At 39.2% G+C, this 25,014-nt stretch overlaps 1 protein-coding gene across 5 annotated transcripts in view; it reads right to left on the bottom strand.

Moving 5' to 3' along the window:
- The window catches only part of LOC129775597 (potassium voltage-gated channel protein eag), an 84,592-nt gene that overhangs the window by 26,009 nt on the left and 33,569 nt on the right, over positions 1-25,014 (bottom strand). For all 5 annotated transcript variants that reach the window (XM_055780510.1, XM_055780507.1, XM_055780509.1 and 2 more), the window contains exons 7-12: positions 10,766-10,909; positions 10,603-10,699; positions 10,384-10,538; positions 10,127-10,318; positions 9,901-10,059; positions 9,739-9,811 (exon numbers count right to left, since the gene is read on the bottom strand). In XM_055780510.1, the coding sequence (XP_055636485.1) occupies positions 9,739-9,811; positions 9,901-10,059; positions 10,127-10,318; positions 10,384-10,538; positions 10,603-10,699; positions 10,766-10,909 (820 nt within the window). The remainder of the gene's footprint in view (positions 1-9,738; positions 9,812-9,900; positions 10,060-10,126; positions 10,319-10,383; positions 10,539-10,602; positions 10,700-10,765; positions 10,910-25,014) is intronic.

Below are 25,014 nucleotides of genomic sequence, written 5' to 3'. Positions count from 1 at the left end.
TCAGGAACATACAGGGTTTTCCAACTTTAAATTCCGAAAGTAAATTGAAATAAAACACACTTAGAATTCGAATTTCGATGAAACTTTTATTTCAAATTAAAGTTTGGTTTATGCCATTATGTGTGAAATACAACATCATTCAAATGTCCACCTAGGGCCTCCTCGCACACCTTGATCCGGAACAGGTAATTTTCGATGAATTTTCGGCACATATGGGGCGGTATCTCGGTCATAACTTCACGAATGTTGTCTTTCAAATGTTCAAGAGTTTGCGGGGAGTTGGCATAGACACGGTCTTTCGCATAACCCCACAAAAAAAAGTCTAGCGGGTTCAAATCGCATGATCTGGATGGCCAATTGACATCACCAAAACGCGAAATTATGCGTCCCTCAAATTTTGTTCGCCATATGGCCATGTTCGGTCGTGTCATGTGGCACGTGGCGCCGTCCTGCTGAAACCACATGTCATCCGTATCCATATCTTCAATTTGTGGCAAAAAAAAAATCGGTTAACATGCGGCCATAGCGCTGATCATTCACAGTTACCGTCTCGCCGTCCTCATTTTCAGAGAAATACGGCCCGATGACTCCACCAGACCATAATGCGCACCAAACAGTGACTTTTGGCGGATGCAATGACCTCTCAACAATCACGTGTGGATTTTCTGAGCTCCATATACGGAAATTTTGGGTGTTCACATAGCCACCGAACTTGAAATGTGCCTCATCGCTGAAGAAAATTTGTTGCGAAAATTCAGCATTTTGCTGCTGTTGTTCGTTCACCCAATCGACGTATGCCCGACGCATTCCATGGTCACCACGCTCTAATTTTTGTACCAATTAGACTTATATGGATGTAGGTGCAAGTCCAAATGCAAAATTCGCCACAATGATGTGTTTGACAAGCCCAATTGCTGAGCACGCCGTGGAATCGAAACATTCGGGTCATCCTCCACACTGGCAGCAACAGCATCAATATTTTCGGCCGAACGCACATTACGATGGTGCACAGGATTCACAATATCCGCTACGGATTCAGTTTGTTCGAATTTACGCACTACATTAGCGATTGTGTGCTCTGTAGGCCGCCCATGACGACCAAAATCCGTCCGTAATGCTCGAAAAATATTTGCCGGTTTTTCATCATTTTTATAGTATAATTTAACAAAATTAACACATTGTGCGATGCTAAAACGATCCATATTGTAAAATGGCAGACATTCAACTAACGATATGACGCTTTGGTTGACAGCTATGTCAAACGGTTGTCAGCGCAGGACTGTATACTTTCGGAAGCCCGAAATGGAAAACCCTGTATAACCAAATATGAGAGGATCATTCAGATACTTGTATGAATGACAGTAATCACTTGTGTAACATAACATGATTAAACCAAGAGAGGAACGAAGACTGTTGTTTGCATCAAGATGCTGAACTATAGGTGTTTCGTTCTTGACACTTTCAGGACATGACGTGAGACGAGTAGCGAGACGTAACTTTCAGAATTATTTCAACTCGTTAAGGAAAATAATTGAAGGAACAAATAAGCAAATATATATTCGTGGAATATAGTGCACAACCTCCTTTTGCTCTAGCCAATTACTTGTAACGGCCATTTCCGGATCTCCTTCCCGGTATATGTACAGCATTCTCCTCCTCCCTGAGCGAAATCAGTTGAGCCACAATCAGCGTTATTTTTTGTCACCATCGCCGTAAGCTGATAGTACTGTTTTCCCCGCCGATGGGAGCCAAACGGAAGTACATTTTGCTTGGAAAGAAAGGCGAAAAGATATACTAAAACATCCTTCTGTACTGTTATGATTCGACAATAAAGCGCGAGCAGCTATTTTGCCAACGAATGCATTTGTCACCAAAAGATACGACTTGTTTTGTAAACAAATTTGTTTTTTCACGAGCAATGGCCGAACAGCAATTTTGACATTGAGGTCCACCTATAGTACAACGCCTTGGTTTGCATATTCGAACTGTATCAAACGTCGCAAACCATTTTCGAAGCCTGCATACAAGTTTGAACCGCATATATCGTCCCGCTCTACTATAGCGAAACCCACTGCACAGGCAAGTGCAAAGCAATAAATGATACAAGAAAAATTACGTCATCATTCGGTCACCATTTGCGGAGAGCAAGGAATGGGAAAAGAGAGCGGTGTTGCTAGTAAAATTATGCGGTCTATATGAATATACATATTTCAAGGGATAGCGGTGTTAAAAATGGAAAATATGATCTGTCTACCCTTCCCTTAGCCTCTATCGAGCTAAATAATCATATAGTTTGCACTTTCTGAGACTTAAAAATCAGGATCTGCTATATTAGCTGAATCAAGACGGGTCTATGGTACTAGGTGAGGCCGTTTTGTCACTAAGTTGGTTAGGGGAGCGGTATATGAAAACAGTACGGAAGAAAGCAGAAGGGGAATTATTTCCTTGAAGCGTGAAAGAGACAGACTGATCACGAGCGAGCTCCGGCACAAGCGTATTGTGTTTTGTTTACAAACAAAACACAGTAGATTTCCAAGATGGCTGAAGAGTGGTTTTAGCAAGTTGGCCCACCTTAGGATATACTTCTACGCGCCTTGAGCTGAATGTGAATCATTCACTTTGCGTAGTCCGTACGATCCTGCTGTTTCATGATGCATGGAGAGGTCGATATGCATATGTTAGAGGCAAAGAAGAAAATGAACATTCTGCACCGAAAGCGTATATGCGTGTCGGTGTATCATGAAGTGCGAACCCACGGCTTACAGAGACAAGGCTAGCTACTCCGGATCAGTCATTTTTTAGTGACGTCATCTGAGTCGTTGAAGTAAACAATGTGTTCTTTTTTTTTGTTTTTCGTGCTTTGTAAGTTTGTGCGTTGATAATATAGTTGATTATATTTAACACCATGAATAATTTGATAAAACATTTATCCACAAAGAACATAATTCTCGGTTTTTCGGAAAGCGAAAGAATCTCTTTTTTGTCATTTTCATAATTTATGCACCCGCTCACAGCGCATTGAACCATTTTCCATTTTTCATTTCAGGAACATTTACGCGTAAGTCGAAAAACAAAATACAACTGGCGACTGTTTACACTGACAATTCGGATGACGTCATAAAAAAAAAGTTTACTCGCTAAAGAACTAGCCTTGTCTCTGTAAGCCGTGGTGCGAACCGATGCAGAGTTGTCTCGTTCTCATTTGTGTCGTGATTTTCAGCACTTAACAACGAAAAGATGGCACTGGGGGAAATGATTTGTGTATGATCATATTTGAACGAACGAAAGCGATTTTTTCACTGAATGGATCATTTGGCAAACACTGTAAATAGATGAAGACGGCCATTCTCTAGATTATTGAAACAATCAACTATTGGACAATTTTAATAAACTATTTTAGTGTATTGCATTAGTTTTAACTATGTCTTCCTATTTTAACGTGTATATAGGCGAAACAGAATAATAAACAACGAAAACCCTTTTTTTCGGATGGCGGTGAGCATCAATTTATTATATTGATCGCTACAAATTTAGTGTTTAATCTTGGATACGTACATATCTCTTGAAACTAATGTGATAATACACACAAGTCTGTTAAATGTGCTTATAAAGAAAATGGTTTGTTATGTATTTTATAGAATTGTGGGGACACTTTCGATTGGCTCATATCGGGGGTAACACGGCCACTGTTACAAGAGATGTGATTTGCCTTAAAAAAATTCAGTTGAACACACCTACACACCTATTATGAAATTGATTAAAAATATCACATTTGGGAATCATCTCAAGGTGCATTCTTGATAAATTTATTATTTCATTTCAGATGTCACGTTCCTTCAAATGGAAAACTACAATGAAGGAAATTCCAAGAAAGCGATTCTGGATGGCTTGTATGTTAAGGAAGCGTTTAGAGAAGCTAGGAATTCCTCGGACCACTTAAGAAGACAAATTACATTACCAAAACCCACATCGAGTCTCAGCCTTAAGAAACCTGTTCTCAATCCGGTACAGGAAGCAGGAGCCAGGAGAAGAGTCATACAAATGAAACACAAATTTCTTCATTACTCGAGAGTTAAACAAGCAAACGAAACCAAATTTGGCATGTGGAGGTTTTAGGGTGTAATAAATATTTTTACGGTGGTTAGACACTCCACTCCCCTCTTTAAAGGTGGGCTGCCATACAAATGAAACACGAATTTCTTCATAACTCGAGAATTAATCAAGCAAACTAAATCAAATTTGGCATGTGGAGGCTTTAGGGTGTAATAAATATTTTTACGGTGGTTAGATACTGCTCCCCCTTCTCTTAGGGGGGGCTACCATACAAATGAAAAACAAATTTCTTTATAACTCGAAATCTAATCAAGCAAATGGAGCCAAATTTGGCATTTGAAGATTTTAGGGGGCACGAAACGTTTCTATGGTGAATGGACACTCCTCCCCCCTCTCTAAGGGGAGAAGAGGGGAGGGGTATGGCTTTTTTCTATCATATTTTCTGTATCAAACTTTTATTCCATGTAACGGAGAAACATGTTATTTGCAAGTGTTTGAAAAATATTGAACGAGAATTGTGTCTGAAAATAATCTGATATTATAATGATGAGTTTTGGTAGAAGTACTAGGAATTTTATAGTAAAAGGAAAATTCAACGGGGTCGATTAGAAAATCAATCAATGAACAGTTCTGCGATTGGACTCATGAACTTGCGCTTAGTAAGAAAACGTGAATGTTTGAAGATATTGATTTTTTTATTGCTATTGATAACAAAAAACAAATTTTGGGCGGGACGAAGTTTGCTGGGTCAGCTAGTCTTCTATAAAAGCTTGCACAGCATCAACTGCAATAAACGGATTAAAAAACAAGAAGTGGGTTATATCTGTGATATAACCACAAGGTAAACGTAGGACTACCGTTGGCTCGGTATCATTTATTTGAAATTGCATCTGAATCAATTCTAAATGAAAGAATGAATGAATATTTTGAAAGATGCTGAAAGTTTTCTTGTTAGTTTGTGGTTTTATGAGTAAAAGTATGGAATTGTTATTAACATAAAAGTCAACTCTTTCGAACTTGTTGGTGGTCCTGAAACGAACCGATGGAATTTGAGTGGCCTTGTAAAAGCAACTGAAGATGTTTGATACATGATTCACTTTTGTTTTCGTGAGAATAATATGAGATTTTTCATTATCACTCCATGCGCAGAATAGAAACTGAGGGCGCCACTTCACGGTCAAAACGAAATAAAGTCCATATAACCTTGCGAAAAATTTTACAATGTGGTATGTATATTTTGAAGGATGGCTTGGTATAAGTGTTGTAACTTAATTTTTTTTCAGCTAGATAAACGATGAGTAGCATGTGTTGCGCTAAAAATACTGCAAATCCTTCTTGTATCGGCCCTTACATTATCAATAATCCTACTTAATGTGATATCGTTTTCATCACCATTATCCACAGTATTCATAACCTGTATGCATTATCAAACTCAAAATTTTCGAAGATTATCAACGATTTTGGTCCAATCGCGTGTTGAAATCATCGTAAATATACAAAGCCCTAACTTTCTTACCATATACTGAAGACATGGACAGGAAGACAATGGTTGAAATGAATCTAAATAGAAATAAAATGAGTAATCACGACCGAATCTTGCTTTTCAGTGCGTAGAATAAACAAACATAAACAAACACTTTTGTGGTTCTGAACTCTCATGTAGGTGTCGCATGAGCTGATTCAGCTTTGCGTAAATTCGTCAAATGGATTGCATCAAGGGAACAACAAGTCGAATGCGTAATTGCGAATATTCATTCGCTTGGACGCATTCACACGCAAACAATTTTTCATGACTGTTCCATGCGAAAGCAGAACAGAAACTGATGCGAGTAAAAGTACTCACGCCTTGCATGTGTCCGCTATGGTTTCCCAAACACTAATGCAAGCGAGCAAAAGAAGTCGCAGCTTGCATGTATTCGCTATGACGGTTTCTCCAGGTGCCTAGATTTTGCGTCCGTGTTCGGGAACACATTGCGATCATCAATCATCATCAATGAACAATGATGATTTCAATAGCTTTCAAAGCAATTTTTAAGCTATTGAAACGTTTTTTTGGACCAATAAGTGACAATCATATAATTCGTTGACATTTTATCTTTCGGATGAAGTGATTATTATACCGCTCCATTCAGCCGGTGAAGAGGTATTAACGTGCAAAACCTTGCACTCCAGCGTCACTCTCTCGTTTTCGAAACTTTGAACTTACACCCCGGTACAGAAATGAAAGACGCAGTCCTACGTCAAAAAAACCGGTATCTACCCATTGAATTGTCTGATTTTCGTAGATGAATCGTTTGCACCCGCAGATGTCTCGGATCAACCTCTTTGTGTTGCACTCAATAAACTTGATGATACCGAAGCAGAAAACCAGTTCATTGAAGTAAACAATGGCAAGGCTGTGATCAAGGTTGAGATGCTAGATGAAAAGCAGAGTGCTTTATATACAGACGACTCATCGCCAGATGGCATCCAGTATTTGGCCGCTGCCAAAATGTGTGGCACCAAAAGGTTTGGCAAAAAAGCGAAAAAACAGAAAAATGAAAATATCACTACTGATGAATTCGCACAGTACATTAAGAAAGCGAAGGCAATAATCCTTTACTCGGTTAGAAACACAAGGTTTTTCATGTGGTCTTCTTACCTCTAGTGGTGGCCAACCTTACCCGGTATGATTTTAGTGTCTCAATGTTCATACCTTTTTTGATTTATCATATAACATTATGAAACAAAATCTGATCGTTCTGAAAATCAACAACGAAAATCAACTGACATAATGACATGCTTCTATTTTGTATATGGTCGGTGTATCAAGTCGCAAAATTGAAAATTTCGAGTTATTGATTGCATTGAGTTAAGCATTTCGTAACCTACATACCACATCAATCAGATTTGGAAAATCACGCGTACAGCAGGAATAACGTATCGAAATTGTTTCGAATGCTCCATGAAAATCCCTTATAACTCCAAACTTCAAGCGCGTTTTTCTCGAAATCATAAAAATATCGCATGGTCTGGTCTGACTTAACACCGACCATATGTTGTATTTGGTTGTACTCCATGCTTAGGGTGACCGTCTTATCCTGTTCTCCCCTAATAAAGGAAATGACAATCGGATAGCGTTCACTAGGGTGAAAAACAGTCTTTGTCTATATGCTGATAATTACAAGAACGAATAACTTTTGGGTTGAAGTCCCTTAAACATGAGAACAGAACAATTCGGTCGTCAGTTTGCTAAATAAAACCACCTGTGTAAAACGTATTTATCAACAGATTATGGTCCTATTCACACCACAATTGAATTGACTACATTTATCAGGTTGAGAAAATCACGCGTACATCAGGAATAACGTATCGGAATTCTTTTGAATGATCAACTAAAATCACTTATAGCACCATGTTCGTTTTCCTCGAAATCTTAAAAATGTCACTTGGTCCGGTTTGACTTAACACCTAACTAAATAAGAGTAAAGTGTAAAGTGCAAAGTCGTTCCAGTTTCAAAACGACTGAAGAAAACAGGAATCATGAATTTTACCGATAAGGACTACGATACATGGAAGTTCCGAGTGAAGACTCGGCCTGTGGTGCACAATGTGAAGGAAGTCATCACAGAGGACTCTTATGAAAAGCAGGAAGCAAGAGCGGCATTTCTGTAAAGGATGAATAAGCAAAAGTACTTCTGGTGGCGTTTATTTCGGACAGTGGATGTGGACGTCATTGAAAAGTTCCTTTAGGAAAAAAGGTTTTGCTACCCAGACATACATCCGGCGGTCCATTGTTCTTTTTGTGAGTCTAGAAGGGGACATCTCTGGCTGATCATTTCCGTTGATATAATGAGTTGGGAAAACAACTGATATCCACAGGCTATACGTGCCGCTTCAAATCGAAAGTACGAAGAATGGTGAGGTGCTGATAGCAACCAATGAAGGCACTGTCGAAGGCAAATTGAACGTTGAAGGAAATCGATATACGTTTATTGATAACATGTGATTCGTAAGGAAGCTGAAGTACAACTCGAAAGATGAAAAATTTTTCTTTCTATGTTTGACGTAAGTTTATCGGAAAATAAGCGAAAATGGAGAAAAATTTCCATCGGTCAGAGAAAGTTTAAAGAAGTTGGAGCTTAACGGAGTGAACGCAGCTGGATTGGTCCTACCTGGCCCTACCTACCATACCTACTACCACCGCAAAAGCCGTCTTGAAAAGACGACACCAAAAAAGGCGCTTCGAAGACGGAGCAACGGATGAATTACCACCATTTTCACATGTCTAATACGCCTACAATAGCCATCCCTGACGGGATGTTTCGTTAGGCTTACACCGATACAATTTGTACTCCGAGTGAGGGATTCGGCATGGAGAAAGAATTGCCGGAATCAAAAGTTCCGACAATTCCTAGGCCAGGACTTAAAAACACGAATGTACGTACGAAATGTTTGTGCGAAATACGTACATTCCACAGAACCTAAGAGACCAGGGCCATACAATCTCACTTCAATTGACACATCTTCATTCATCGTCTATCGCATTTCCATTTGCTGCAAACTTGTGCAGTCTGAAAATAGTGCTTCTTTCTCTTCACGCTCAATAAAGAGAATGTCACTTCACCTTCATGTGATCCAGTCCCGTTTCTCATCACGTCCATTTCTTTCATTCTTCACAACGAAGCGAAATTATCAAATCGTAAAATGAAAATGAAAGTTTTTATATCGAATAAAAGTGTCTTATTTCAAATGAAAATTTGGAGGTCGATGTAAATGAGTGAGAATGTGCAGTATGCTAGCAGGAGTAATAATTTGTCGGCGCTGGTTGCAAAACTAATAAGGCTCCATACGCCTCTTTTAGTAAGATTTTTATTGAAAGATGGTACGGGAAAATCCATTTTGGAGAAATGAAATCGAATTAAATTTTCAATTGAAAGTAGTGATCGTCCTTTCACATGTGAAATTGAAAGCGACATAAATCCTACTCAAATGATAATGAATAACGCCTTTCAATTGAAGGCGTCTGCTTCCAAATTCATAGGAAACGACAGCAGAATGGAAACGAAATTGAAGAATCGATGTTTCAGTATGCCTATTGAATACACACAATCGAAATTGAAATTGACTGAAGAGAAAGGTTGAAATGGAAAAGTCATTTTAATCTTTTAGTTTCGAAATTTTTAAGCCCTTCAAGAGACAGATGAAACTTTCTGGTTAGACCGTTGCGTGTACATCATGACACTCGAATTTCGATTCGACTGAATAGCGAGGTTGAACGCAGATTGAAGAAAAGTGAATGATTTGCACTCAACGTTATCAATCCTTCCAGCTCTCTGAATACTAAAACTAAATTCGTTTACAAGGGTATGAACAAAACACACAACAAACATACATAAAAAAACTACATAATAACAGAAATTAAGCTACAAAAAGTTAAACCATTAGAAACGACAATTACAGGAAAAAAAACAGAAAATAATATTTAGTATAGGGGACAAGGAATGAAAACTTGGCAGTATTTCGGCAAATCCTAGTTGGCTTCCGAATAGATAAAACTAGCTAGTATTGAGCGATAGTGCGATAGTGGCCACACAGAGTGGATAGATCGAGCCGCATAGTTTAATTTTTTGCTGAAAATAACTACGCAAAGAACGCATTGTGTCAAGAAAACAGGACGTGGCAACGGAACGTAGAACACTGCACCTGCAATTATCATCATGCAGATAGTGAATACCTTCTCGTTGTCAGTCTCAGCCGCCACGTTTCCGAATCCAACCTAAACCGGGAGGAAAAAATTAAGAGCATTCAGAATTCTCTTCGTGTATCAATAGTGTAAAACACGATTCGGAGGGTCGAGCGGCTTACCGATGTCATACATGTCATTGTGAAGTATAGTGCCGTAACATACATTGTTTTTCTGGATGGACCATTTATTAATTCCGGCGAATTGGTCACATTCGACCACACATAAGAATATGGACTTTGAGTAACATTTGCCAGTTTCCACAACCAACTATACTGGACCTGTTGGTAAGATCAAACGCATTTATAGATTTGCATATATTAACGTTGAATTTAAACAAATTCATACCGCATTATCAGCATCACTACGGCCGATCGAGTACCAGATGCATGCCAACCAGTGGGCCACCAACATGTAAAAACATAATAACAGAATCAACATTGCAGCTCCATACTCCAAATATCGATCCAATTTTCTAACAACGCGTCCAAGGCGCAACAAACGGACAACCTTTAGTGCGCTGAATAGCGATCCGATTCCCTGCAATTAATTAAACATGGTTGGGTTAAGAGCCGTTTTATTACAACAAACACGGTTATACTTACGTCCTCATCGTGATCGAAAGCATTGAAGACATCGTAAGGCAGACAGCTAAGCAAATCAATGATGAACCACGACTTCAAATAATTCATGCGAATAACTTTTGGATCGCTAACTACTTCGCCTCCAGGGCCAACGAATGTTGTATGGAAATTCAAAACTGTGATTCAAAGGAGATATGTTAGTATGTGAACATGAACATGAGAGGCGTTCCAATAACTTACCAATGTCTATGAAAAATATTACATCTACTATCGAATCAACTACCAATAGTGAAACATCCTCCGATGTTTTATTTTTGAAGGCTACATTGTATGGGACCTCAAAGGAAGAAAGAGACACAAACGGATGAAATGATTCGACGCGGTGCGAACCAAGTTTACTTACCATAATCGCAGTATAAAATGTTAAACACAATATCACCCAATCCCAGATTGCTTTAAATGCACAATAATGCAATAATATATGCGGCGGTGTTTTTGGCGCTTCTTGGCGATATTGTGGCATAACATCGGCACTTAATGACATCATCTGTCGGCGGCACGGTTGGGTGGATAATTTCCAAGTCAGACGTCATCCGTGGGTGGTATTAGCATTGAGCAGAAACGGGACGTTGAGAAGAAAATTAGTTCATCAGGAATGAAAATGAAGAATGAATATTGTGTACATGAGCGAACTCTAGAAAATTGTTAATTTTTCGATCTAAATTTATATCTGTATTTGAGAAAGATAATATGATATGAAATGAATATTTTACGTTCCTTCAAGGGTACTGATGCCAAATGATTATTTTTTTCGGAAAAAAAGAGAACATTTGTTTCGAGATGAACAACTTTCTTTGGAGTTGGCTTATCTTCATACACCAGCATTATTTATATAACACCATCGAGAATGCTCGAGCTGCAAGTCACACAAATTACTGTTCAATTTCTGGTTCTCACGCATATATCGATGATTCATAATCTGTTACAATCTCATAAACGACTGAATTTCCACTTGAATCCCCACCATTATTAACTTCGCGATTATGTACAGGCAAACCTGTTTTTGTGCGAACCTGTCCTTCAGAAAAACGCACGAAGAAATTGTGCATAAAAAAGCGTACAAAAACAGATTCTACTGTAGGGGAGAGGGGGCACATTCGGACACTTTTTTTCCCTTGATTTTTAATATTTTTTGTAAACATGAAAAAAAATCCTGAATTCATGCTGGTTGTCATTTCGACATCAATGTATCATATAACCGTGTTAGAAGTGTGCGTTGATGCGATTACGAATGGTTTATTCGAATTTTGAAAAATTGCCTTTTTGTCCGGATGTGCCCCATGTGTGGGGCAGTTTCGGAGAGTCCTGAGGCACTTTCGGACAACGAAAAAAAAATTAAAATTTTATTGTTATCAACAATTACTTCCGTTTCCTCTTATTTCCAGCTTATTCTGCATTTTTCTGTTTATCAGTATTTGTCTGAAGGGAAACTGCTTGCTATGAGAGTCAGTAAAAATTCGTGATTTTGCTTTCTTCCGTTTTCGAGTGGTGGTTTTCCGCAGTTTTTGGAAAAGGTTCATCATTTTCCGGGGACAAAGTTGCAAAAGTAAAATCTATCTGTGCTGTAGACGCAATGTTTTGCAGCATTGTTTTGTTACCCGATGAGTCAGTTGCTACCTCCGCTGCAGTAGGTGAAATCATTTGAGCATTCAAAGTACTTGTCCGAAAAAACCTTTCTTGAGAATGGATAGCAACCTGTCATTTTGAATCCAGCTAGGATATTACACAGATTGAAAGAAGCATTATAAGCCGATGCAACTATACTTGAAAGGTCGTGTATAGAAATAGTTTTTCCCGGATGGTTGAGTAGCCAATCGTTCTGGGAAACTGAGAGCTTTCGCTTGAAAAAGCCCATAACTGAAACATCCAGCGGTTGTAAGCGATTTGTGTCATAAGGTGGAAAAGATACACGAATTGTGCAATTTTCTCGGCCATATTTAATTGTTTCCAAAGTGCAATGGCTTTTTGATTGATTTTTGATTTTTGATTGATTTTCGATTTTTTGAAATTGATTCGTTTACGTTACTTTTTACTACCTTTTTCAACCTTACCTTTATCCTGAACATTGAGAAACAGTTTCCCGTTATGCAACCGTTAGTTTGGAAATTAGCAAAGACAATGGTCCCAGTTGGACCACCTGTGAGCTAGAATCGTGAAAACGTTCTATTCGAAACTAGTTCGATAGCTCTTTCCATCTCATCCTCGTTGATGCTGGTTCTATCGGTTTTCTTTTTGTAGTTTCGAACCATCATTAGGTCTGAGAGTCAGACTAAATTGATGTTTGTTAGTAAACAACAATCAGACACAAATTTTATGAGGTATTAAACAGTGTCCGAATGAGCCCCGTGAACGACCCCCACCACCATCCGAAGACAAATCATAATTTTATCTAATAAAAAGACCTTTTTTCCCCGTTGTATGCACGTTTTTTCATTTCATATTAGTTACTAACTGAGGTGGTGTACTTAAACTTCTAAATCGTTCACAAAGGAATTAGGGAAATACTTACAACATCAAGCTCAAAAGTTTCGAAACGTGTCTGAAAAAGGGCACTGTGTTGTTTTCGTAAGTAATAAACGACCAGGAGATGTCCATAAGACAGCTATTGGTGGAAGGGCTGTTAACTTACTTATATTTTTAATTTGTTTGAAAATTGTACCACTTAATTTTTACAAGCCTTGTCCGAAACTGCCCCCCTTTCCCCATATGTATAATTTGGGTCTTTTCTTATTTTTTTTTTGTTGGCAGTACTCCAAAATACATGGAAAATTAATTTAATATATCTGAACAACTTTTTAGTCGCAGATCTGTGTGATTTGTCTTGAACTTTGGATTGTTTATGAATTTTAAAATGGAATTGTTAACAATGTCATAGTTATACGAGGGCTGAAATGTCCCGATATTTTTAATGAAAACAATCGTTTTTTAGGTAAAGTTTTATTTTTTCCTCAACATAGTTTTCTTCGAGGGCAATACACTTGGTATAGCGAGATTCCAGCATTTCGATTCCGTTTTTGTAGTACGGAACATCTAACTCCTCGAAATATGCTTCCGTGCCACTCTGCAGATTAGAGATGGGCGAACCGCTCGCGAACGGTACGAAAGAACTATGTCGCCAAAAAGAGTGAACGAACGGTCGTTCGTTTTTCGCCACACGAACTTCTTGCGAGCGAACAGATTGCGAATCAACTGTTTGCGAGTGAACTGATTGAGAGTCAAGTGTTTCGGAAAGAACTGATAGAGAGTGGACTGTTCGAGAACGAGCTGGTTGAGAGTGAACTGTTTTGGAACAAACTGTTCGTGAACGAAGTGATCGAGAGTGAACTGTATGGGAACGAACTGATTGAGAGTGAACTGTTTCGAAACGAACTGTTTGTTAACGAACTGATTGAGGGTGAATTGTTTGCGAAAGAATGAGTGCAGCTGAACTGAATAGATGTGGAAAGTAGATCGAGCTGGATGGAATGGATAAATGCAACGAGAACGCTTGTACAAAAACTAAAACATATAACGATATTGTCATTTCCGAGCAAACTGCATATAACGCAGGCCATATTTTGTTAATTTTTTGAGTTTAAAATTAAGTAAATTTTTTGTAGTCTCAAGTTATATATTTAGGCAAAGCTATATATTTTCAATTTCATGTTTTTTTTAATCCCACGCAATTTTCATATAATTCCTGGTCATCACAAAAAACAGGAAGTGGGTTATATCTATGGTATAACCGCAAGGGTGACGTAGGACTATCGTTGATTTAGAGATCATTTGTTTGAAGTTGAATTAAAATCCATTCTGAATGAATGAATAAATGAATATTTGGGGGACTTCGAAAACGAGAGCGTTACGTTGGAGGCACAAGGTTTTATGCATCCAATATAGGATACGAAAAACCTTGTTCTGAAGAATAATCTTCAGAAGCTAACCTGCTAACTGTACTTGATTGACAAATCACAAACCCAAATGTATTATATGGATATTTTATGGATAGAAAACATTAAAATAAACTCTTTCGCTTGAATGTAATTTTCCATTCCAAGGGGAACTGGCAGATTATTTTCCAGCAACGATTAGATATTTCCACATTTTCCTTGATACTGGAAGCCCACCAGTGGTTAATACTAACTCGATAACCACCTGTTAATAGCACTTGATTGAAAAATATTTGGTCACAGTGTTACATGGATAGAAAACATTAAAATAAACTCTTCACATGAATGTATTTTTAAATACCCAGAGGAACTGGCAGGTTATTTTCCAGCAATAATTAGATCTTTCCGGAACTTTCTCGATGCTGAATGGCATCCAAACGGAAAGAATTCTGCGCGTGTATGTGTCTCCTCCAGCACGTTAGAAAACGACGTTGTCTTGTCGATTTTTTTTTATCCAAAATATATATTTTATCAAGGCTCATATGGCGTCAGCCTAACGGGGCCGGGAGTACAATATTTCGACAATGTTTGCTTACAAATATGTTAGTAATATGTAACCGATTACTCGCGGTTGGCTCGAGGTTAGTATTACAAGTGTTCTCATAATTGGTATGTTGCAGTCTTCGATGCTCTGTACGTGTGCCCGACACGGGATACTTCCTATTGGGATGCAGCTGACCATTAATCAGCAACGCCCCCCTATTCTGTACCCCATATCTAGCGTGGTGCGTCTTTCTCGACTCGAGGAATCCAGGATAGAATGGTCACTAGCCGGCGCAAACATCAGCTCGTGTAGAGTTGTCATGAGCGGTACAACCTTTGGCTCTTGTTGAATGATCAGTGGACTGAGGCAGTCTTGTCGATGTCCTCACGAAAAATGAATGCGTCTCACCACCAGAATATCGCTTAGGTATGCTTTTTATGTGTGATTGAATCGAGAGAAGGTGTGGTTTACGATGGCAATTTGGAAGGCAAACTAGAGGGGAATGAACTCTATGAGCTCAAAATTTTCGGCGACTGAGCAATAATCGATTGCGTGCGCATACAATGTTGGATACGGAAATATCCTACTGATGGGGAAGAATAATCTTCAGAAGCTTTCCTGCTAATAACACTTGGTTGAAAAATTACAAAATCAAATGTATTTGATCGCTGTGTTATATGGTTAGAAAACATTAAAATAAACTCTTTCACATGAATGTATTTTTAAATTCCCAGGGGAACTGGCAGATTATTTTCCAGCAATGATTAGATCTTTCCGGAACTTTCTCGATGCTGAATGGCATCCAAACGGAAAGAATTCTGCGCGAGTAGTGTCTCCTCCAGCACGTTAGGCATCGATGTTGTCTTGTCGATGTCCTCACGAAAAATGAATGCGTCTCACCACCAGAATATCGCTTAAGTATGCTTTCTGTGTGTTATTGAATCGAGAGAAGGTGTGGTTTACGATGGCAATTTGGAAGGCAAACTAGAGGGGAATGAACTCTCTGAGCTCGAAACTTTCGGCGACTGAGCAATAATCGATTGCGTGCGCATACAATATTGGATACGGAAATATCCTACTGATGGGGAAGAATAATCTTCAGAAGCTTTCCTGCTAATTACACTTGGTTGAAAAATTTGAAATATGTGTGTGTGTAGCGATGTCTTCCCGGGGAACCGTTTGTGGCATCACCCTCCTCCTGATGGATCCCGTTCTGGCCTAAGGTGCACAAACAGGCTCTTGGTGACACCGTTCATCCGCGCTTTCATGATAAACGAAGAGCTCAACAGCGAGAACATGCTCCAATCGCTGTTCAATTAGAACTGAGTGGATTTCCGAGCGGCGCTCGCTTATATACCGATTGGTGATTTCAATAGCCTGTTTGGAGAACAATTTTAAGGCTATTGAAACAAGTTTTTGGATCAAAAAGTAACAAGTATATAACGCGTAGACATTTTATCATTCGAATGAAGTGTTTATCATACCATTTCGTTCAGTTGTTCAGGAGCTATTAACGCTCAAAATCTCGGTCTCCGGCGTAACGCTTTCGGTTTCGAAACTTTGATTTTACACCCCGGTATAGAAATGAAAGACGTAGTCCTACGTCAAAATCTGAAGGAAGCTGGTACGATTCATGAATTAGGTGAACATAAAATCCTCTAGTGAGAAAATATTTTTTTGCGTTGTTTTTAATCGTTTAGCCTATTGCGTCGTATACGTGTTATCGCGATTGTTTGTAAAAAGTAAAAAAAAACTGATTTTTTTTATCTGGTGGAACCATCACGAAACATGGGGCCTGATTCGAGTACACTTCACGGTGGAAACGAAATAAACGGCACGCCATTGAACTACGTTTTACGAGTTAGTGAAGTGTCGAAGATAATGATGAAAAATCATGAAAATCATTAATGAAAATTTTGTTTGGTCGTGCGAGGTGTATCTTGTCGCCAGATCGAATTTAGAAAACTCACTTCGGGCCCGAGGAAGACAGCCCAATGTGCCGGTGAGAGATGTGTTGGCTCGGTTAGACCTTGATTACATGACCCAAATATATGTTTTCCTTAAAACTATCGATCTTCGTGTGTGATTGTCCCTATGTCTTCATACCCTCCTTTTCATCCATTGCGAGCGATTGTCCCCCTTGGTATAAACAATAAAATAAGTTGAAAAGTAAATATACAATAGATATACGAATAGATTTAAGAATTGAGTGTGATCATCAACATTGTAACAATTCCCTTATATCCCATCCCCTTCCTGAAAGAATATGTCCCCCTTCTAAACTCGAGTAAACCGCGAGTAATCGGTTTTCCACCTTACTAACCATAGTGTTAGGAAAATTGTATATGTATAGTTTTAAAAAATACATTTAAGAATTCGGCTCCTTTAAACTAATGTAACTGAGCCTGTAAAAATAAACGATTTATAAAAAAAATTAATGAAAATTAACTTCTTCGTATCAAACTGGTATTCAATGTGAGTGGAAAACTTTGTTTTCTGAAGATAATTTGATATTATTATGATAAGTTTAGTGGGAAATTAATCTCGTATCCAGATGTCGACACCGTACCGTTGTCATCGCGAATACGTTTCATTCCGTTTCCACCGTGAAGTGTGTTCGTAGTGTATTCGAGAATCAGGCCCATGACCTATCATGGACTATGGAAAATTCCATATATTTTTTTCGCGAATGAAATTAGATATACATATTCTATTGTCGGTTGATAAACATATTTTCACACACAGTTTGCGATTTTTAAAAAAGAAGTACCCTTTATTTCCCCCGTAATTCCAAAAAAAATAAATTCCATGCAAATCAAACTGTGTACTCTGCACAAATTTTCAACAAATTATTAATGTCATGCACGTGCTTGAAGGTGTTAGTTGTTATCTTGACGACGTTCTTATAGCGGCTGAAACTTTTGATAAATGTGCAATAATTCTGGATTCAATTCTGAAGCGACTTTCTGAAGCAAATATCAAAGTAAACTTGCAAGATTTCGTGACACATTTGGTTTTTACGTGAGAATTAACCGGACAAACGTAATGCACCAGGCAATCGTATGCCAGCCGACGCTCACTAACGCTCGGTCGGACCTAACTCAAAAATCGTCTCACTATTCGGGCAATCGGTGGAACACAAGTTTGCTTTCGAGAGGCCATTCACGCCAAAAGACAGCGGGTCGGCGGTTGACTCGGGTTGCGTCACCTCGGCGGCTTGAGGCCGCCTGGGTTCCTTATCCTCGTTAAATGGGGACTTCGCCCCCATCAGGAAATAATTTATTCATGATAAACATTGCGCTGCGGGGCGTAAATACGTAAGTATCATGTTTTTTTCTTGGGGGTCTCCGTAGCCACATTGGTTGCGCGTTCGCTTAGTAAGCGATCGATCGTGAGTTCATAACTCAGGGCCCTCATTGACCATCTTTGTGTTGTTACAGAATAGCTACGTCCACGCAACAATCATCAGCGATGGAGATCGATCCACGGTCGAAATAAGATCGATTCATCCATACAACTGCTCTGCTCTGCCAGACACATCGGGCTACTGTTCTATAAATAACTCAACAATGATCAATCAACTGTCTCCGCTGTCCGGTGGTCCAACTGGATAATGGAAGAACAGAAAGAATAACTCTTACGCCTAAATGGCTACTGTGTGAATGTACCATATGTAATGGTATAGAAGGAATACTGGCGAATGGCAACTGTGTAATGTGCTAATTATAAATATGATAACCATGTGACATGTACACGATTAAAATTCGGCTCTGTTACAGCTAAAATGCTAATGAGCCTTAAAAAAAAAAAAAAAATGGGATAAAAAAAAATGTTTTTTTCTTATAATTTTTTTCACATTTTCATGGCATTTATGCTTGTTTTCGTTAAAATTATCTGCTTAAATTTCGGAATATTTCATAACCCGTGCTCATTTCTAAATGATCTCTTAGTCTTAAAGAGCAATACGGAAATAAGACGATATGTTAATCGTGCTTACACTTATTTCTAAAAATGAATCAGCGAGGTCTTCAACATAATTTTCGAATTTCCTCATTACCATTTCTCATTTTACTTCGTATTCGACAAAACTCATAATCTGATTTGTCGGATTTTTTCCGTCTTCATTATGGTAACCGTTCCATTCGGGTAATTGTTGCATTCAGATAATTGTCGTATTCGGGTACTTGTTCCAATCGGGTAAATGTTTCATTCGGGTGTATGTCGCATTCGGGCATTTGCTGCATTCGGGTAAACGTCCATTCGGATATATGTTGCATTCCGGTATTTGTTTCATTCGGGTGTTTGTTAATATAATGGCAATAATACTTTCGGGTATATGTGCCTCGGGTAAACGTGTTTCGGGTGAATGTGACACAACCATGAATTCGTTCCAAGTGAAGCGCTTACTTGATTATGAATCGTTGATGTAGTGGATGGGGCAGTATGTTAAAAATGAAGTTTCATATAGATCTGCTGTGCTTTGTTTTTCAAACGTCACAATCCCCAACCTAACTGTAAGCCTTCCTAGTTATCATGTTGACATCTCGCTGTGGAACATCCAACGAAATTCCGTATTAGCAGAAACTAAGTTCAATACTAGCCATTTGATGATTGGGGCCGAACTGTTCTTTGAGTTGGCATAATCACACCAAATGATTTTGGTTGGTAACCCTAATTTCCTATGTTGTAGAAAACTATGCTTAAATACGTCGTCTGCAACCTGCCTTTCCGGGAATCGTTGGTTCCACTTCTTGGAGATGCATTCGATCAAGCAGTACCAAGCTGTTTGGAGCTTATGGAGAAATGGTTTTTCGGGACAAGGACTTGCACGACGCCTACGTCAAACTCATGGACGAATACGTACGATTAGAGCATATTCTTCTCGCTTTCTGACGACAAGGACGGCAGTTTCTCCTCCTCTACCATACTGTTAAACCTCCGTAGCACCACAAAGAATGCCAGCAGCAAAGGATCCAGCGCTTTTTCTCTAAACGATATCCTTCACAATGGTGCAACGGTTCAACCAGCACTGTTATCCACTGTACTGAATTTCTGGATGCCACAGTACGTTTTCACTACGGATAGGGAAGAGATGTTCCGCCACATGTGGGTCAATCCCGAGTCCTCAATGCCACCGCAAATGTACTAGCTGGAGACGGTGACTTCTGGATTGCGATTCTGGGGGAACTATTGAGGGCAGTGCGATTCTGGGGGAACTATTGAGGGCAGTCGGAACTATTGAGCGCAGTCGCATGTGACTCTCCTACAAAAACCTGATGGTTGTGTCATTTGCAAACTCAAAAAACCGAAGGACACTCGAGTCGCTCACCTTTCCCAATAAAATTGATCAACTAATTAATAAGAATCAACAATCGAAACGTGATGTCATAAAATGTTTCCTAGTCGCTGTAGTGGCACTCGGTAAAAAGGATAAACCCGCTGGTAGGGTTCTCAGTTCTCAGATCAATATATGAGTGTCAATTGAATAGAGTAGCTATACATCGAGAATAAAGGCTGTCTTATTATTAATAAGCTCTAAGAAAGAGCTTTGGCGTGAATTTTTCGGCATTTTGGCTGTTGAATGCAGCAGTTACCGGCTGGCGATAAAGGTGCATAAAGAGTTCATCGACCTTTAAAGTATTGATGAATTGCCAGTGATTTCGCACTAGAGGAAATTTCGTTCGACCTTGGACGAAAAATATTGTTAGCTGTTTCCATCCGTCTGCTCTGCGCCGTTCAGGAGGAAGTTGTTGCTGTGCTGTTTGCTGTTGCCGGTGAGGCATTTGTTTTGGTACACCAGAACTTGTAGCTTGTTGGAGAAGATTGTGCTGTTCTTGGCTACTAGTTATTGTTGCGGTGAACTTTTTTTTGTGTTCATTGCTGTGTAAACAGGTACGTGATTTTGTTTTGTTCATAGATATTTTTATATATAAGAACATTGTGATTTTATCATTTTATTTTTGATCAACGAAGACACTGGAAGTTAATTTTCCACTTTTGCACTTTGTGCTTTTATTTACATTATATTTGTTAGGATGTCTTTAACCACGACAACTGAACCGTATGTACCGGTTACGATCCAATTTTCCCAGTATTTGGAACAATTAGAGTTTTTATTCGAGCATAATAATTACTCTGCTGACAAGTATAAGATTTCCTTTTTGGCCGTTTGTGGCACTGAGGTGTATAATCAAGTTAAGCTTTTGTTTCCGGGTCAGAACGTTAGGGATTTGAGCTATAAGCAAATCACCGATGAATTGAAAAAGAGATACGATAAGAAAGACTCTGACGTGATACACACTTATAAATTTTGGACTCGTAGGCAGGGACAGCATGAGAAATCTGAAGATTTTGTGCTTGCCGTGAAACAATTGGCTGAGTTGTGTGATTTTGGTGATTTTAAGGATCGTGCCATTCGTGATGCGCTAGTAATCGGAACCTATGACCGACAATTACAGAAGAGGTTATTTGATGAGGATATTCTCACAGCTGCTAAGGCAGAAAAATTTATTGTGAGTCAAGAGCTGTCGTCGGATAGGACTCGTTTTGTGAACCGTGACGAGGAAAAGAGGGTCAGTATTGTAGCCAGGTTGGGCAGACGTGTGGAGCGTGGTCCATCTAAGCAAACCTTCCGCAGCAGGGGTAGGAGTTTCAATCGTGATCGATCTTATTATTCTAGAAGTAGAAGCATTAGTAGGAGAAATGGAAACAGGAATTCAGAGAGGATTTTCACGTGCGACTTTTGCCATAAGACAGGACACACAAAAAATATTGCTTTAGATCGAAGAGGCAGAGTCCTCGGAAGAACAGACCTTCTGTGAAGTATATTGTTTCTCCTAAACCATCTTCTTCCCAAATTCCGGGAATTTTTACGCGATTAAAGAAGGATCTAGCTTCCGATACTGATGATGGAGATCTTCCATGCATGATGATTGCTGCTAATAGACGAGTGAACGAACCGTGTTATGTGAATGCATTAGTGCAGAACAGGAATTTGACAATGGAAGTTGACTGCGGATCGGCCGAGAGTGTTATTTCCGAGACACTTTTCTTACGGAATTTTAGAAAATGCTCAATCGAAGAGAGCCATAAGAAGATGTATGTGATTGATGGTAATAGGCTTAGTATTTTGGGGAAAATACGGGTCTCTGTACGGCTGAATGGATTCATTAGAGAACTTTACATGGTGGTGCTGCAGGTGGACAAGGACTTCGTGCCGTTGATGGGTCGTAGCTGGCTGGATATTTTTTACAGTGGATGGAGAAACACCTTTGTCCGACCATTGATGCTAGATCAACGTGTAAACGCCATGACAGATGATGATGTAAGAGAGGAAGCTGTTGTAGAAATAGAAAGTAAGTTTCCCACACTTTTTGATAAAAATTTGTTAAATCCGATAATTGGTTTTTAAGGTGATTTGATTCTCAAAGACGATACACCTGTATTTAAGAAGGCGTATGAGGTGCCTTTGAGATTGAGGGACAAGGTTGTCGAGCATCTCGATGCTTTGGAAAAAGACGGTGTAATCACTCCAATTGAGGCGAGTGAATGGGCATCGACTGTTGTAGTGGTGATCAAAAAAGACCAAGGAATAAGACTTGTCATAGACTGCAACGTTTCTATTAATAAATTGATCATTCCTAACAAATACCCGCTACCATTGCCCCAAGATTTGTTCGCAGCTCTCTCTGGTTCTAAGCTGTTTTGCTCTTTGGATCTTGCTGGTGCTTATTCTCAGCTTTTGCTTTCAAAGCGATCCAAAAGGTTTATGGTAATCAACACGATAAAAGGTCTTTACGTTTATAACAGACTTCCGCAGGGTGCATCTCGAGTGCCGCTATCTTCCAAAAAGTGATGGATCAGGTACTTAAAGGGTTAAATAATGTATTCTGTTATTTGGATGATGTTCTAATTGCTGGGAAGGATTTTGACGACTGCAAAAGAAAACTTTTTTTGGTCCTAGAGAGATTAGCTAGGGTCAACATTAAAGTGAACTTTAAAAATGCAAGTTTTTTGTAAAAAGATTGCCTTATTTGGGTCATGTTTTAACCGATACTGGTCTTCTTCCATGCCCAGACAAAGTGAAAACTATTCGTGATGCTCACGCTCCGCGAAATATTACAGAACTTAAGGCTTTCTTGGGTTTGATAACGTATTATTCAAAATTCATCCCAAATATGTCCTCCCGGATTAGAGTTCTTTATGGTCTTTTAAAGAAAAATGTACGTTTTGATTGGAGTACTGAATGCGATTTGGTTTTCAATCAATGTAAACAGTTTTTATTAAGTCCTAACCTTTTAGAATACTTTGACCCTGAAAAACCTGTGATTGTTGTTACGGATGCATGCAACTATGGCTTAGGTGGAGTAATCGCTCACGTGGTGAATGAAGAGGAAAGACCAATATAATTCGTATCATTTTCGCTCAATGATGCCCAGAAAAAATACCCGATTCTACATTTAGAGGCTCTAGCTGTAGTCAGCACAGTGAAAAAGTTTCACAAATTTCTGTATGGCAAGAAATTTACGATCTACACTGATCACATACCGCTTATTGGCATCTATGGAAAAGAAGGAAGAAATTCTATATCGGTTACCAGGTTGCAGCGCTACGTAATAGGTCTCTCAATCTATGACTATGACATAATCTATAGACCGTCGGTAAGAATGGGGAACGCGGACTTTTGCTCTAGGTTCCCGGTTTCTCAAGGGGTTCCCAAGGAAATAGATCGTGAATATGTTAGAAGTCTCAACTTTACTGGTGAGTTTCCGCTGGACTATAGAAGGATAGCAACTGAGACGGGAAAGGACGAATTTCTTCTGAGAATAATAGAGTATTTGCGGAGAGGTTGGCCGGACCGTATAGAGAAGAGATTCCTGGACGTTTACTCGCATAACCGAGATCTGGAGGAAGTTGACGGCTGCATACTTTTTTAATGATAGAGTTGTAATTCCGGATTCCATAAAGAGAGAGGTATTGAAACTGCTTCATCGAAATCATTCCGGAATGCACAAGATCAAGCAGCTCGCCCGACGAACAGTTTACTGGTTCGGTATGAACGGAGATGTAGAGACGTTCGTCAGATCATGTCGCATTTGCCAAGAAACTACCGCCGTTTCCAGGCGCCTACCGTATTCGTCTTGGACTCCCACAAGAAAACCTTTCAGTCGGCTTCATGCTGATTTTTTCTTTTTTGAGAAAAAGGTCTTCTTAGTGGTGGTAGATAGTTTTACGAAATGGGTGGAAGTTGAGCATATGAAGTATGGCACAGATAGCAGAAAAGTTATCAAGGTTTTCCTTGCTATATTTGCTAGATATGGGTTGCCAGACGTGCTAGTCACGGATGGAGGTTCGCCGTTTAGTTCGGAACATTTCGCTAATTTTTGAAGAACCAGGGCGTAGTCGTCATGAAGAGTGCTGCATATCATCCTGAAAGCAATGGACAAGCAGAACGAATAGTACGCCTGGTTAAAGATGTCATGAGGAAGTTCCTACTGGATCCGACAATACGAAAACTAGACATGGACGAACAGATATCATATTTTCTTATGAATTATAGGAACATCTGCTTGAACTCGGATAATACCTTTCCTTCAGAGCGCCTTCTTTCATACAGACCGAAAACAACGTTGGATTTGAATAACCCGAAACGCAGTTTTAAGTATAATTTGACAGAATCTAATGATGATGACCAGCATGCATGTTCTACTAACGCAAGCAAGACTCATGACCTGTTTACTAATTTACGTAATGGAAATTTAGTATTCTACAAGAATCCAAATAAAACTGATCTAAATCAATGGTTACCAGCTAAATTTCTAATTAACATTTCTCCTAACGTTTTACAGATTTCACTTTGTAGCCGGATCATTTCTGCGCATAAGCGTCAGATTAAGATCTCTAATGACTCTCGCCAACGATATATTCGTCGTTTTGTTTTATGTGGAGAGAGTTCAGCACAGCCTTCGACAGAGCTAAACAACAGCACAGATCTACGCTGCAACAACAAGCGAAAAAGAGAAGACGAAGTCATGTCCGAAGACTCAGATTCGGATTTTTACGGCTATGCTGCCGATTCCTTTTTGTTTCAGGAGGGAGTACCAAGGATAGATTCCCAGTCTGTTTCAGGCGAAGTATTCGGATGTCCCGCATCCAGTTCTAGACATCGGACGCTGGAAG

Source organism: Toxorhynchites rutilus, chromosome 3, assembly GCF_029784135.1.
Source record: "Toxorhynchites rutilus septentrionalis strain SRP chromosome 3, ASM2978413v1, whole genome shotgun sequence".
In the NCBI taxonomy this organism is placed as follows: Eukaryota; Metazoa; Arthropoda; class Insecta; order Diptera; family Culicidae; genus Toxorhynchites; species Toxorhynchites rutilus.
This window is presented reverse-complemented; position numbering and strand designations above follow the sequence as displayed.